Consider the following 14,273-nt stretch of genomic DNA (forward strand, 5'->3'; position numbering starts at 1 on the left):
TTTATATATTGTTTTCCATTCATCACCCTCCTGCATACGAATTTGATGATACCCACTCTTAAGGTCAATTTTAGAAAAGATGCAAGCACCACATAATTCATCTAACATGTCATTTAACCTAGGAATTGGGTGACGATACTTTACCGTAATGTTGTTGATAGCTCGGCAATCTACGCATATCCTCCAAGTTCCATCTTTCTTTGGCACCAACAATACGAGTATGGCACATGGACTCATGCTCTCCCTTACATAACCCTTGCTCATCAACTCCTTCACTTGCCTTTGAAGCTCTTTTGTCTCCTCCGAATTACTTCGATAAACTGGTCGGTTTGGAATGACAGCTCCAGGTATGAAATCAATTTGATGTTCGATCCTCCTAATGGGTGGCAATCCACTAGGCACGTCTTCCGAAAACACATCGTCAAATTCCTGCAATAAAGAAGTAGTCAAACTAGGGAGGAATGTGTTAGACTCCTCAAAATTGAGGAGTGATTCCTCATATACCAAAAGAATCATTGGTTGTCTCTCCACTATCGCCTTTTTCAATTCACTCCATTTTGCAAAGAAATTCACTTTTGGCTTTTCTCTCCTCTTGGAAGACTCTCTTTCTTTTCTCTCATGTGGCCCCACTCTTTTTTCTTCCTCACCGGCCACCTCACTATTTTCTCTCTTTTTCTCTAACTCTCTCACTCTCTTTTCTTCCTCATTTTTCAATTTGATTTGGTCTTCATACACTTATGCCGGTGTTAATGGCGCAATAGTGATAAATTGTCCCTCTTTCACAAAACTATATTTATTTTTATACCCATTATGCATTGTTTTCCTATCATATTGCCAAGGTTGCCCCAATAAAATATGACCCCCCATGCATAGGTACAACATCACTTAACACCTCATCATGATACTTCCCAATGGTTTGTACATCTTCCACCATCAATTATTACACTGTATACCTTCCCGTTGACGTGACACCATGTGTGGAATATATTTTCCCGCTGCTGCTCCAAGTCATCCGCCTTGACTTGAGCGCTAAGTGCTCGCCTTGTGACCAACAACTCCCCAACTGCATACTCCGTGGTGTTTTCCTCGTCAATGTCCTCTAACTCCGGCATGTCTTCATAATCACCTTCAGTTCACCCTCGGTCTCCACTTCCCTGCTATCTCGCAAAATCATTGTTCTTTTATTTGGACAATCCACCTTGATACCTTGTTGTCCCCTTTCGCTTCAATTGCTTTTCCACCTTCATGGCCACATGTAACATGTCTTCAATTTCCACATAATGTTGCAATTCCACTACATTGGCAATGTCCCTATTCAAACCCCTCAAAAACCGAGCCATAGTGGCTTCCCTATCCTCTTCCACGTTCGCCCTAATCATAAGCATCTCCATCTCCTTATGGTAATCCTCTAAGCTCCTAGTGCTTTGATATAGATTTTGTAACCATTGATGAAGCTCCCGGTAATAGTGATTAGGTACAAACCGTTTTCGTATTAACATCTTCAACTCCTTCCAAGTATTTATAGGTTGTACCCCAATCCTCCGCCTCGTCGTCACCACTTGATCCCAACAAGTTATTGCATAGTCGGAGAACTCAAGATCGGGCAATTTTCACCTTTTTCTCCCCTGAGTAATTGTGGCAATCGAATATCAACTCAATCTTTTTCTCCCACTCTAAGTACGCCTTCGGATCACTCCTCCTTTTGAAAGAAGGAATGGTCATTTTAATATTTCTCAAATTACCATCCAACTCATCTCCACCAAGATTCTTACCTCTCACACCTTGCCTAACGCCTCTATTTCTAAACCTTCCAACTCCCGCATCCACAAGTGCATCCTCATCGAATCTACTATCAGCCTCAAAGTCATCCTGATCATCCATCATAACTTCGCGCCTTCCATTCCGTCGTGCATTATTGGCTCCCCGTCGAAGATTAGCAAGCATTGGATTAAGCCTGTCTAACCGCACATCCTGTCGATCCAACCGATCCCTCACGTCCTACATCATCCTTTCCATCCGCAGTATCGATTCTGCCATCATGTTAAGTTGATCATTGTCCCTACCAGAATGTAGTCCTTCCATGTCACACATCCTATAATCTAACTTTTTCTGTCTCACCAAGTTCACTCGGAATTCACTCAATTTGGCTTTTACCCTCAATTGATCTTACCACTTTGCCTTTTACCGTTCGTTGCTTTCACTACGTGCTTCAAAAAATAAATTGGAACTCAACCAAGGAATTAGTCTCGTGAAACCCAAACCGGATGTGAGTGAGATTACAAAACAAAGAAGGACTCGAATTTGGAAGTTTTAAAATTCGAGAAAGTGGTTCTTGAATTGATTTGGACTAAGAAAGACAATTTAAAAAAACAAGAGACTAATTTGTAAATAAATAAATAAATAAATTTGAACAGTAGACGTGAACAATACTTTTTTTCGACTTTTTTTTGCTTTTTTTGCTACTATACGATGAACAGTACTATTTTTTTTGGGACCCGAACTTCAACTATGACACCAATAAAAGAAACGGAAGTTGTTTTGGATTCTAAATGAACCTAAAAACAACTTTTGAAGTTTTAGACAAAAAGATTTCGGATCAAAGACTCAAAAATTTTACTGGACAGAAGAACGCGAAGAACGAAGAAAAACTAGAAACAAAGACTCAACAAGAATTTAAGAGGGATATAACCTTGAATTGGAGTCTAAGCTCTGATACTAACTGATGCGAACCCGCGTAGCACGATCACTATCAAATCCACAACAAATTGAGAATCAAACACAAGAAAGTCAAACACAATGTTTTGGATTAAACCCAATAAATTGGAACCAAGCAACCTGAATCGTCGATAATATGCGGACATCTTGATTATGCAATTTAAATGAATCTCATCCGGTTGATTTGAACGCTACAAGATTAATTTTGATAAGTTCACAAATTGTTCAACGAAGAACGAGAGAAAGCAATTAATGCCTCATGAATAATATTCAATAATATGAGAATTGTAATATTTTACAATAAGGAATAAAGTATTTATACTATTCTAGAAAACCTAAGTAAACTAGGAAAAATATTTAAGAATAATGCAAAACTCGTCCACAATAGCCTAATTATGGTAAAAATCTACTAATAATGAAATTCTATTAAAATAAGGAAAAAACGCGAAATTTGGAAAAATTTGCCTCGAACTTGGCCTATGCGGCCACATAGCTTTAGAGCATGCGATCGCATAGTGCAATTGCTCTGTGACTTTGGGGCTTCTGCTGGGTGTATGCGACCGCGGGGCTTTAGACCTGTGCGGCCACATGGTTTAATGCTCCAACTCCGTTTTCTTCAACTTTAAACACGTTGATCCAATATTCTTCGGCCTTCGTCCCCAACACGAAACTTACTCCATTTTGCATCCCGAACATTATTTCATCAACCGTTGCTTTGACGAGCAATCCCCATCGCCTCTTTCACGCGCTTGGCCCTCGATAGTGTCATCGGCCCCTCGACTATCAACGGATCTTTCCTTGGGCTTGACTCTGGACTTGACTTTGGTACTTGTGCTTCTTGGATCACATCGGAATGTCTGTTTGGGAAGCATGTGTGCTATTGATGCGGTAAAACAAGGCATATTTTCAAAAACTGCAAAGATGACCTTTCGAAGGAGAATGAAGAGCCAAAAAAGAAGGAAAATGCCTGAGTTTTTACTTTAGCCCAAAGACAGGCCGCGAAAGCCTCGAACATATGTAATTTCGAGGACGAAATTCTCTTAAAGAGAGTAGATTGTAGCAACCCAAAAAAAAAGTAGAATAAAAAAAAGAATTTTTTGTTATATTTTTAAAAGTTGGGAACTAAAATGGAATAGGATTTTAATTCCCATTTTAGTTAGATTTAATAATCAGATGATGATGGAACAAGATTTGGTATATCGATATTGGACTCATTTCGAAGGTCTTAATTAATTAGAAGTTTTTAGCTCGAGAAAAAATTAATTTGGATAAGTTAGCTCAAAGATATTAAAGTTTAAAGAAATTGTATTTATCAAGATTTATTATTTAGTTAGGTGTTTGGTACCACACGTGAGTGGCTACAACTAGAATTTCTTTTCCATTATATTCTATCTTATTTTATTAGAATAATTAGTCAATTCAAACTCCAATAAGTAGTACACGTTTTCTATAATAACTCAAGCACCTTTTATTACTGTAAATACCATACAGGGGTCTCATATTTCACCACACCAAAAAAAATTACACACACACACGTGAGTGAGAGAGAGAGAGAGAGAGAGAGAGGATACTTTTGGGAGTTAGAAGACAAGAAGCCAATTTGTAACCATTGTTCACTAAAGTAGAGAAAAGATTTCGAGCACGTGCATTCATATTTTTATTTTATTTAACGACGTAAGATACTTTTGTACAAGTGTTTTTGTGTCCTTATATTTTTATATTCGATTAAATATGCAAGAATTGTCAGTGGACCTTCGAGTTCTATAAAAAGAGAGATGAAATCTTACAGGATGGACCTAAGATAGATGTATCGCTTGATCACCGATATACTCCATAAGAGCAAAGTGATATGAAGTGTAGATTTTATTTATTATATAATTGTCTATGAAAATTGCACGTATCTCATTAGGTGTTTTCGAATACTTACTTTTACAAATTTTTACATGTTAATTCGGATCGATTGGAGTTGTGGCAGGATGGTGATGCGAATTGCCAAATGAATCGAAGAAAGGAAAAAGATATTAAATATTTAGTTTGTTTCTTTTCATGTCTCTAAATTTAATTGTTAGTGTTATTTGTTTATAGACACATTTGTTTAATTAGTCTATTGATTGTGTTTAAATTTTTAGAAACTCAAATCTCACGTTTAAATTGATATTTATGGTTGAAAGTAAAGAATTTCTTTGATTTGTGTCGTTCCGCATTTATTAAGAAGAAAAATTGAATTTTTTGTAACACTCCAGTTTTTATACATATAAATAAAAAAGAAAAAATTGGGGCGTTACATCAATAGTCACATTTGATGAATCTTGAAGCATTTACAACCATGCAATATATATTTGGAGCTGCCAAGTACCAACTAAAAGAAAATACACATAATAATGGTAGAAAACAAAGAGTCATTTTTGAATTTTTTTCTCACAAGTAGGATCCATTTTATCTCTAACGATCAAAAATCAATTATTAAAATCCCTACCAAACAAGCACTTAAATTGGAAACAATAGAAAATTGCGTACCACCAAAAAAACATAATAAATAAATAAATAACACACTTTTAATTATAATACTGCAACTTGCAAATCGAACTTCAATTTTGAAATGAATGGTGAACAAATTAGATCGGTTATTATTATTATTATTATTATTATTATTATTATTATTATTATTATTATTATAGCAAGAGAATAACTGAAAATCACAAACGAAAATTGCAGTACTATTAAGCCATTGTTTGTGCCTCATTCTTTTCATTAAAATGCATTTTTAAATGGTATATTGATAGAGAATGTGTAGTTAAAAAATAAACAAAAATTTTGAATTTACGTGTAATATTATTTTATTGAAAAATGTGTTGTTGAAATGATATCAAATCACTATTTTAAAAAGTGTATATATATATATATATATATATAATTTTTTTTTTATTTTTTTTATTATTATTATTTTTTTGTTTTTAAAAAATGAGACTCAAACAGAGGCTAAGCATGTATTGAAAAAATACGGTTCAAAATGCCATTGCTTGCATAAAAGTGACTCCATTGAAAATCCACACTTAATTTTTAGGCCCATTGGGCTGGCTCGACATGTCCATGAGGAAGACGGCCATACAGCCGGGCCCACACCGCATAAAAGAAACACCTAAACTAAGGTCCTGCTTGTCACCCTTTAAAATTTTAAATTATTTGCTATAGTATCATTCTCCACCACATATTTACACAATAAAATATTTTACACCCAAACCAATAAAGTTTTCTTACTTTTTAACCATACATTCTTAAAAAAAATACTGATAAAAACTCTTTAATTTCCAAACAATGGGTGACAAACAGGGGCTAAGTCCAATACAGCCTACCAGCATTCACAAAGGAATCATTTTATTTGCAAATGTAACTCACAGTATGGTTAGTAAAGAGTAGCCTGTAGGATGTATGGACCAAGAATGTGCAATCTGTACAAGATTCTTCTTCTATATGCTTTTGATGCTATTGTAATATACATCAGTTTCTACATTTACTCTGCAGCATCTAATACACAGACCTTATTAAGAGGACAGGCATCCAAGCAACTGTAAATTGAACTTTGGAACTCATAAGAGTTGGGGGTGGAGGGTATAACATCAATCCAATCCTTTTCAACCTTCTCCACATGTGAATTTAAGCTAAGAACAGCATCAAACTGAAGCTTATCTATCTGCTTCACCAATCTCTTCATGAAATTTACGGAGAATATCAGGTCGAAATCTTCCTCTAACGTGATATCCTTGAAGACTCGAATTCCAACATTCGCTCTGCACGAATCAACAAGGCCAAGAAGTGTATGACTATTTTCATAATTTTTATTGATACTGCAAACCTGCAAGAAAACGCCATGCAAAGAACACATCATTAGCCGTACTCTGTAGTAGAAGTATAACCAAAATAATAATTAAAAAATGAAGTCTACCCGCTTAAGACCTAAAATGGCCTAATATTGGTGTAAATGAAGTTTACATGGACACCCAGTGTATGTTTGGTTGGTACGATGAAGAAGATCTTAACTTCTTTTTGTCCTCTAATACTGTCTAACTATATCCAATCCACCCTACTAAACATGCCACCAATGTCTTCTACTGATCTACTGCTAATGGAAGGCAAAGTGATAAAATGTACCAAAAAGCTCGAGGCGGACTTGTTTTAAATTTAATTTTCCATACGAAAACCTAAAGTTGCAAAGCAAATATGCAAAATAATTTAGCAAAGTGTCTCACCTTGATATACTCCACGCCTATTTCAGCAAGATGCTCCATCAAGTTCTGTGTGGCAAGTGAACTGATAATGCCTCCAGATCCAACAGGCGTCTGGAGGAACTCCCATGGTGACTCCATCAATATCTTATGACTGTTAACCCCTTCAAGTGAGTTACTGACAACTGGAAGCTTCTCTTCTTCCAAAAACCAGACCTATAGAAATTCGACTCCTTAAACGAACAAGAACAGCATGCATGTTGACTAGAGATTACATGACATGTATAAATTAAATTACACCTTGTCAATCTAGTGAGATTTAGTAATCCTTAAAATGCACAGAAAGGAAATCAATGACAAGCAGGTAAATATTTCGACAGCCAGTGGACACTTGAGAAGCAGAAGTGCCACAGAGTTGCCAGTGTCTAAGAATCTGAAAAATTTAGGGCCTGTGTTAAAAAGCTTTTGATAAACTTTCTGGCGTATTTTTTATAAAATTTGATGAAATTTATGGTTGAAAAGGTGATAAAAATTGCAGGTTCCTTGAAATTGTGTTGTTAAAAATTGAAGTTTGAACAATTGAAAAATTGATAAAATTTTAGCAAAGTTCTATCAAACAAGCACTTAGTTTCCAAGACAAAAACCAAGTTCAGGAACCACTTTACACCATTTTGAAATTCAATCTAAAGTGTGTAGTTAACTTCCCTCAGTTTGAGAAAACTTCATTTCACTCTGGTTTTTCCAAGGAAATCTCAACAAAATCTTGAAGAGATCACTTCATAACCATGATACAAGTTCATGCAGGTGTACAACCTAATTCTATCCATATATATCGATGAAGTGTGCGTCTAACCTTCTCAGAATCAAAAGAAAAGTTGTCGTTTACTAAGAATAGTTCCTGCAGAGAACCAACTGAATGAGCAGGACAGACCAATATCAGAGGCACGGATGATCTATCTTCTATCTGCAATAAGAAACCCAGTAATTCAGGTTATATGCAGATCCCACAATTGACTACCAAGGAAATCATATTTTGTAACACTAAAATAAACTGGAATCTGGAGTTAGAAGTTTTCTTTTGATACTTCTGTGCAGGGAGAAAGCATCACAATACTGTCTTGGATAGAACTAAATCTCAAGGTCCGAGTAAATAATGCCTTAAAATTACTACAAAGATATTAAAATCCTAAGCAAGTTATTCAAGTTGAAATACGGGTGATCAAAAAAATAAGAAGAAATTTCTTTGAATATGAACATTTTATTTAGAATATAGAATTCTGATTTTTTTTCCTGAGCACCACATATTATGACAGATCATGTCAAAAGATCACCTTTATAAATCTCTGGTCATCATATAGTAACGTCTTTACAAGCAGACATGCATTCTTGTCTCTTTCAGAATTAACCAGACTAAGATTAGAACTCCTTTCAATCTCTATGCTTTCCTTCAAAACTAATACTGTGGCAATCTTTCCCTGAGATGTCAGGTGGTGACCCTTCCTTAGCAGTTTGGAATATAGGTCAGACTGCTCCCAGCTCCCAGCAGAAACAGAGTTAGCAGATACTTTTATTGTGTTTCTCATTGGTACTGCATTCAAAATCTCTAGCAGATTCTGCCTGTGTCATAAGTCAAGAATACGAGAAATCAATGCATCTTTACCGAAGTTCTGTTTCATATTCTTCAAAAGAATATTTTTATTGATATATGAAAAAATGGCGCATACAAAACTAAATAGATGCAGAAATTGCAACATAATAAGCAAGCTTGCATTTAAGGCTCCTTTTGTTTGAAAGTAAAAATATCTTCCAGATATATTTGCATATTTATGACATTTACAAACTAAAATTGCGGCAACAAAATAAATAAACTTACATTTGAGGCTCCTTTTCATTAAAAGTAAAATATTTTCCAGGAAAGATTGCATATTTCTGGCATTTGGATAACCTAAAATTCTTATAAAACATTTGACTTAGGACATCTCAGGAATGACTAAAGCTTGATTGCGTAGGACATTTCGCAATAACACCAGCAACTCTTATGTGCACCACTACAACATTGAATGCCTTCACACACTGCTCCCACTGTCCGCTCCACCAATCCGCTGGAAAATATTTTATTACCTCAACCAAATAATAGCAATAAATCGAAAAAATTTCATCTCTAGAAACAATTTATATGACAAATGTTTTCAAGAGCAATGACATTAACATTAACATTTTTCTTTCATGACAGATCCATATGATATAAAGTCTCATCACTTCAAGATTACACGCACAAAAGTGTTTTTAAGATAATTGCCACTGCAATTGCATAATAATGTGGACAGGATACAAAATCTACTTCACAATCAAGAGGAACAGATGCCTAATAGTCTCTAAACTGAAGTGATGAATCTGCTAGTCTTCGAAGTAGTATTGTCCATGGCCAGTTCATAAAAGAATGTGAGAACACCAAATGTCTTGCTTAGCATGTAATTGTTTCCTATCTTCATTTTGGAAAGGACCATGTTAATGTATATATATATGACAATCCAAAATAAACACATTAAATTTGATGCATTTTCATACCTATAAATAACAGACAAGGAAGTTTACCTTGTAGAGGGGGTCTCAATATTTTGCATAGCCTGTCGAAGCAGCTTTGAATTTACAGTTACTATCTGATTCGCAAGCAAGTTCCTCTGGTCTTTCTCTCCATATCTAAACCCATGAAATACGTGTTGCTGCTCCATCTCACAGAGTTTCTTTTTGGCTGCTATGAGGCGTCTTTGGAACTTTTTTCTTTCTTTCCATTCCTATAGTGGAAAACAGATATTGTCAGCAGTAAGCATGCTAAATTTACAGATCATGAATAACAAAATTATGTAAAAATATATAGATTTGACGAAACATGTTAAACAGCAAACTACAAGAACCAATATAAGCAAATACCCAGTAAAAAACCTGAATGGCCCCCAAACACCATGTGCCAAAAATATCCTCAAAACTATAAATGGACTTCATTTGTCCCTCGACTTTAAAGGGACTAACAAATATAAAATTCGAGGATTTTTTTGCCCAAGGTGTAAAGTTTGTGGACAATTCAGGTTTTTAACCCGCAAATAGCACAACACTAGAGTATGCCTTACAAGCTCGCGTCTTTCTTTCTTGGACCTCTCATCATGGCGAATATTTAACTCTAGAAGACCCTTAGGAGGAGTAACCAACATTTCCCTTTTCTCCATATCAACATTTGGAACAATTGCTTCAACAAATGGTACCCACACCAAAGGACCAGAAGCACCTGCCTCAACTTTAGACTTTCCAGTTTGGTTAGGTATATTATTCATGGAATGAAGCCTAACACGTAGAAGATCACTTGCTCCACTGTTAAAAACTTCGACAACGGTTCCCACAGGTTCACAAGTTTCCTAAGACAGTTGAAAAATATCTGTTATTATGAAAAGAAGAAGGTAACTGAACCTTAATCAAAAGCAATAATATTATATGATCATACTGATAATGATACTAAAACTGATTGTAACAGTAACAATGCATAACCTCTGAAGACGACAGTCTGATCAAACTAAGGATTATACATGTTGATAGCTAAAAATGAGAGATGATTTTTAGATCAACTTTTAGAGAAAAAGGACGTCTATTGCCAATAGAATTAGAGCAAAGTACATAATTTGCATAAAGTGAAAGTAGTGCTGGAAATAAAATGTCGATTTCAATTGAGTCTTAGCTCAGCCCTAGGAGGGGACCCTTAACTCCTATTTATAGGAAGGAAGACCATACTGCTTGGATGGCTCATGTCACTTCAGCTATAGTGCCGTCCCAGAAATGCATGCCACTTATCCAGATTTTTTGTTGTTTTGATTGGTTACTATGACCGGCCTCGTCTGATTATCATTACACATAGGTTTCAGCTATGTTATGATGGCATGATATCAAGTAATAATTACTTGTAGATGATTGGTTAAAAAAGAAGTACTGACGTCAAGACTGCCAAGTGTCATTTTTAGAGTGGTTGATAAAAAGGTGTGACAGAGTGGCAATGATTATGCATAATTTTGTCTTTGCAAATTAAGGCGATCGTTTGTCCGATCCGATCTAGCAACTAATGCGTACGACCTTAGCGTTTAAAGTAGGCACAGTGATCTAAAAGTATTTATTTCAATGAAGGGGGAGGTCAGACTCCAACAATATATGTAGTTGTTTCATAATTTCTTTAGAATCTAACAAAATATGCTGTGAAATCCTTTCAATGTACCATATAATGGATAGAATTCTGAACAGTAATATCAAACAAATAATATATTTTTCTTTCAAATTAATTAACCGTATTAGCACAACAAAGACATTTGGAAACCCAAACCTTAAGAACAACTGTCATTCCAATAAGGTCATGTGTGTAGAACTCGCCTTCCTCCAAGACAGGTCTATCGTCTTTTGTTACCAACATAGTTGACCCTACGAGTTTCTGTGCCTGAATTAATAAATAAAATAAACCATTATCATGATTGAATCTACCATTAGAATTATACTCTGCGTTAAATCACCTGTTCCACTGTGTCAATTTCATTGAATTTTAATATCCAACTTTGTCCCGGGTGTCCACGTCCCTCCACCAGTTCAATTTCTTGAAGGGACTCATTTCCTGAAACTTGCTGCCTCAACCATCGTCTACCTCGCTAGAAAGAATAACAACCTCCCTTTAGAGATCATGAACCATAAACATTTACTAAACTATTAAATGACTTCTCGGTTGTTTTTCTACCTTGGAAAAGCGTAGATTGGGAAAATCAGTGCTAGGCTTCACACGAACCTCTCCTTGAAGCCCGTGAACACTAGAAATGTAACCAACCTCCACAAATTCTGAATCAGAAGAACTGGTTTCAACAGTCTCTTGCGTGGCTGGATTTGGAATCAGCAAGTGAAAAACACGAATATCAGCTTCGTGGTGTAAATTAAACATAGTTAAAAAAATTCACATGAACAAGGACTCTACATTGATTTTCCAGAGAATTTATTCTATATCAATACTATTGGCAAGATCTCCATTTCTTACAACTTATAAAGCACAACTTTTATAGTGAATGAACAGACAGCTTACACACTTAATATGACCTGTTTATATCACACAAATAATGGAATTATTAATAGCAATGTGGATATTACTAATCCTAACCAGAAGTTTAAATTAAAAAAAGAATAAGATAAAATAGGCATAAATATCTATATAATATGATGTCAAATAATACAATCTCAGATATAAGAAGCCCCAAAACAACAACGGATATTTGTGAAGACAAAAAAGAATTTTACAATCATATTGCACCTTTTAATACCTGCAAAAGGACTGGAAACTATAACAACAGCATAGCTAATTCCCACAAACTCCTTACTACACCTGATTCCCAAGAGTTCCCTCCCCTCAATCAGCAAACAAAACAAAATCTAACACCCACCCATTTGAGAATGTATAAAATCAAACATGCCCATAGAAAAATAACCAAAAAAAAGGACAAAAAGGCGACAATTTGTAGGTAAAATTACTACCAGTAGAGCGAAGAGCAGAGCGCGTAGACTGGTATATATGCAAAGAAGAAGACACCAATTTACTGGGAAATGAAGAAATAGCAATAGAATTCACGTGATGTTTTTTTGAGAGGTGTGTATATCTGTAAGGAGCTGAGAGTGGGAGCGAGCTTGAAGAACAACGGAGAATCGAAGAGCCCTGCATTGTTTTTACGTTTGGTCACAGAAATAAGATACTTAAATCGGTCGCCTGTAAAATACCTGGTGATAAATTCAGCTAAGCATTCTCGCGTTTTTGGCTAATTATCCATTGAAGTATTCTTGCGTTTCCCCATTCTTTAACTTTTAATATTGTGGAACATTAATTTTATTCTTATATATTTAATATAGGACCATTAAATATAATTTAAACTTCATTTGAAAAAGAAAAAAAAAAAAAAGGTTGAACCTCAATCTTAAGGGCCCCCACCGCCCCATCCCTGAAGCATTGTGAGAGAGGTTAATCGCGGGATATACCCTTGCAGGACAGGGAATAAGAGCTGCATGTACACTGGTGCCTCCAAAGAATCACAACCCATGTTTCAGGAATCGAACCCTCACAGAGCGACTGTCAACAAGGTTGAGTATACCTCACATTTGTCCTTATATGCCTGAAGGGTTTTAAACTTCATTTAATATCCATGTAAGTGTATGCTCTTTATATTGGAGTATTTAGAATTTTACATTAATCTAATTAAATTTAATTACTTAAATTACATTATTCAAATTAAGTTTACTACTAAAATCAAAGCTCACATATATGTAGATGTAATATTATTATAATTATAATATGATATATTAAAGGTTGCATTAACATAATGGTAGATTAATTACAATATAAAAGAATTTTTTTTGTAGTTTTAATATAATTATGTAGACGAGTTTCGATTTTAAGTGATTAACCTTAATTTAATTAAAATAGAATTATGAGTACTCCAATATGAAAAATGAACTCTATACTTAAAAGGAGACTGCATGAAGTTAAATTATAATTAATCTATTATTAATGCTACCTTTAATATATTTATAATATTATTTTATATATACGTGTGTGTATATATATTATATTATATTAGTTAATATTTATATAAGTAAACTTCACTTGAAACCAACATTCATCTACTTATATAATTATATTATAATTACAATATATATAAAGATAAAATGAGGAGATAGATAAGAAACGTTCAATTTACCATTTTGTCCTTATATAATATTGTCAACATTTTCATTGAAAGATTATAAGTTGCACGTTTAATTAATATTAGATAATATAACTATTTAAATACAAAGGATAATAAATTGAAAAGAAAAAATTGCTCAAGTGTGATCAACAATTTGGAGGGAAAGAATCGAAGATGACAGAAATTATCCATTAATCTTAAAAATCTTACTAATTACGCATAATAATTAAGAGTTACTCACCCTTCCCATATTTGTATCCACCCCACTAAATACGAGCTTTGTATCTTAATTACACATTTTTAACTAAAACCAAATTTTAAGTATTAATAAAAATTAATATGTGTTCTAAAAAAATTAATATAGTATTGGATATTTTATTATTATTGCATGTTTATCTTTGTATAAGCATAAAAATTGATGGTAATTCAATTACTTATTAGATATAAATATATACAAAAAATAAAAGATTTTTATCTCGATACATTTAAAGGGAAATTTTTTATTCCTTCATTTGTTTTAATCTCATTCAAAAGAAGAAGAAAACTTTTGTTTTAAGGTTTTTGACTTCTATATCTATTTTCAATGTAA

General features: G+C 34.3%; 1 protein-coding gene across 2 annotated transcripts; it reads right to left on the minus strand.

Moving 5' to 3' along the window:
• Positions 1–6,033: 6,033 nt before the first annotated feature.
• LOC111412203 lies at positions 6,034–12,778 on the minus strand. Of its 2 annotated transcripts, XM_023043018.1 has the most exons (10): positions 12,483–12,778; positions 11,701–11,837; positions 11,483–11,614; positions 11,299–11,409; positions 10,067–10,348; positions 9,534–9,733; positions 8,270–8,555; positions 7,792–7,902; positions 6,963–7,154; positions 6,034–6,568 (listed from the first exon to the last, which is right to left on the minus strand). In XM_023043018.1, exons 1-10 carry the CDS (start codon positions 12,664–12,666, stop codon positions 6,227–6,229), a joined length of 1,977 nt encoding a protein of 658 aa, XP_022898786.1. In that variant the 5' UTR covers positions 12,667–12,778; the 3' UTR covers positions 6,034–6,226. The 2 variants fall into 2 exon arrangements, with proteins under 2 accessions (XP_022898786.1, XP_022898787.1); XM_023043019.1 differs by lacking the exon at positions 11,299–11,409.
• Between the last annotated feature and the right edge of the window lie 1,495 nt (positions 12,779–14,273).

The sequence above is a fragment of the Olea europaea genome, chromosome 16, assembly GCF_002742605.1.
Source record: "Olea europaea var. sylvestris chromosome 16, O_europaea_v1, whole genome shotgun sequence".
Lineage (NCBI taxonomy): Eukaryota > Viridiplantae > Streptophyta > Magnoliopsida > Lamiales > Oleaceae > Olea > Olea europaea.

Bases quoted from the DNA above. Each gene is read 5' to 3' on its own strand.
- LOC111412203 (XM_023043018.1), bottom strand. From the start codon at position 12,666: ATGCAGGGCTCTTCGATTCTCCGTTGTTCTTCAAGCTCGCTCCCACTC. The intron at 10,349-11,298 runs GTTTGGGTTTCC...CAACTGTCTTAG, and splicing joins GAATGACAGTTGTTCTTAAG to GAAACTTGTGAACCTGTGGG. The intron at 7,903-8,269 runs GTGATCTTTTGA...TTCTTATTGCAG, and splicing joins ATGACCAGAGATTTATAAAG to ATAGAAGATAGATCATCCGT.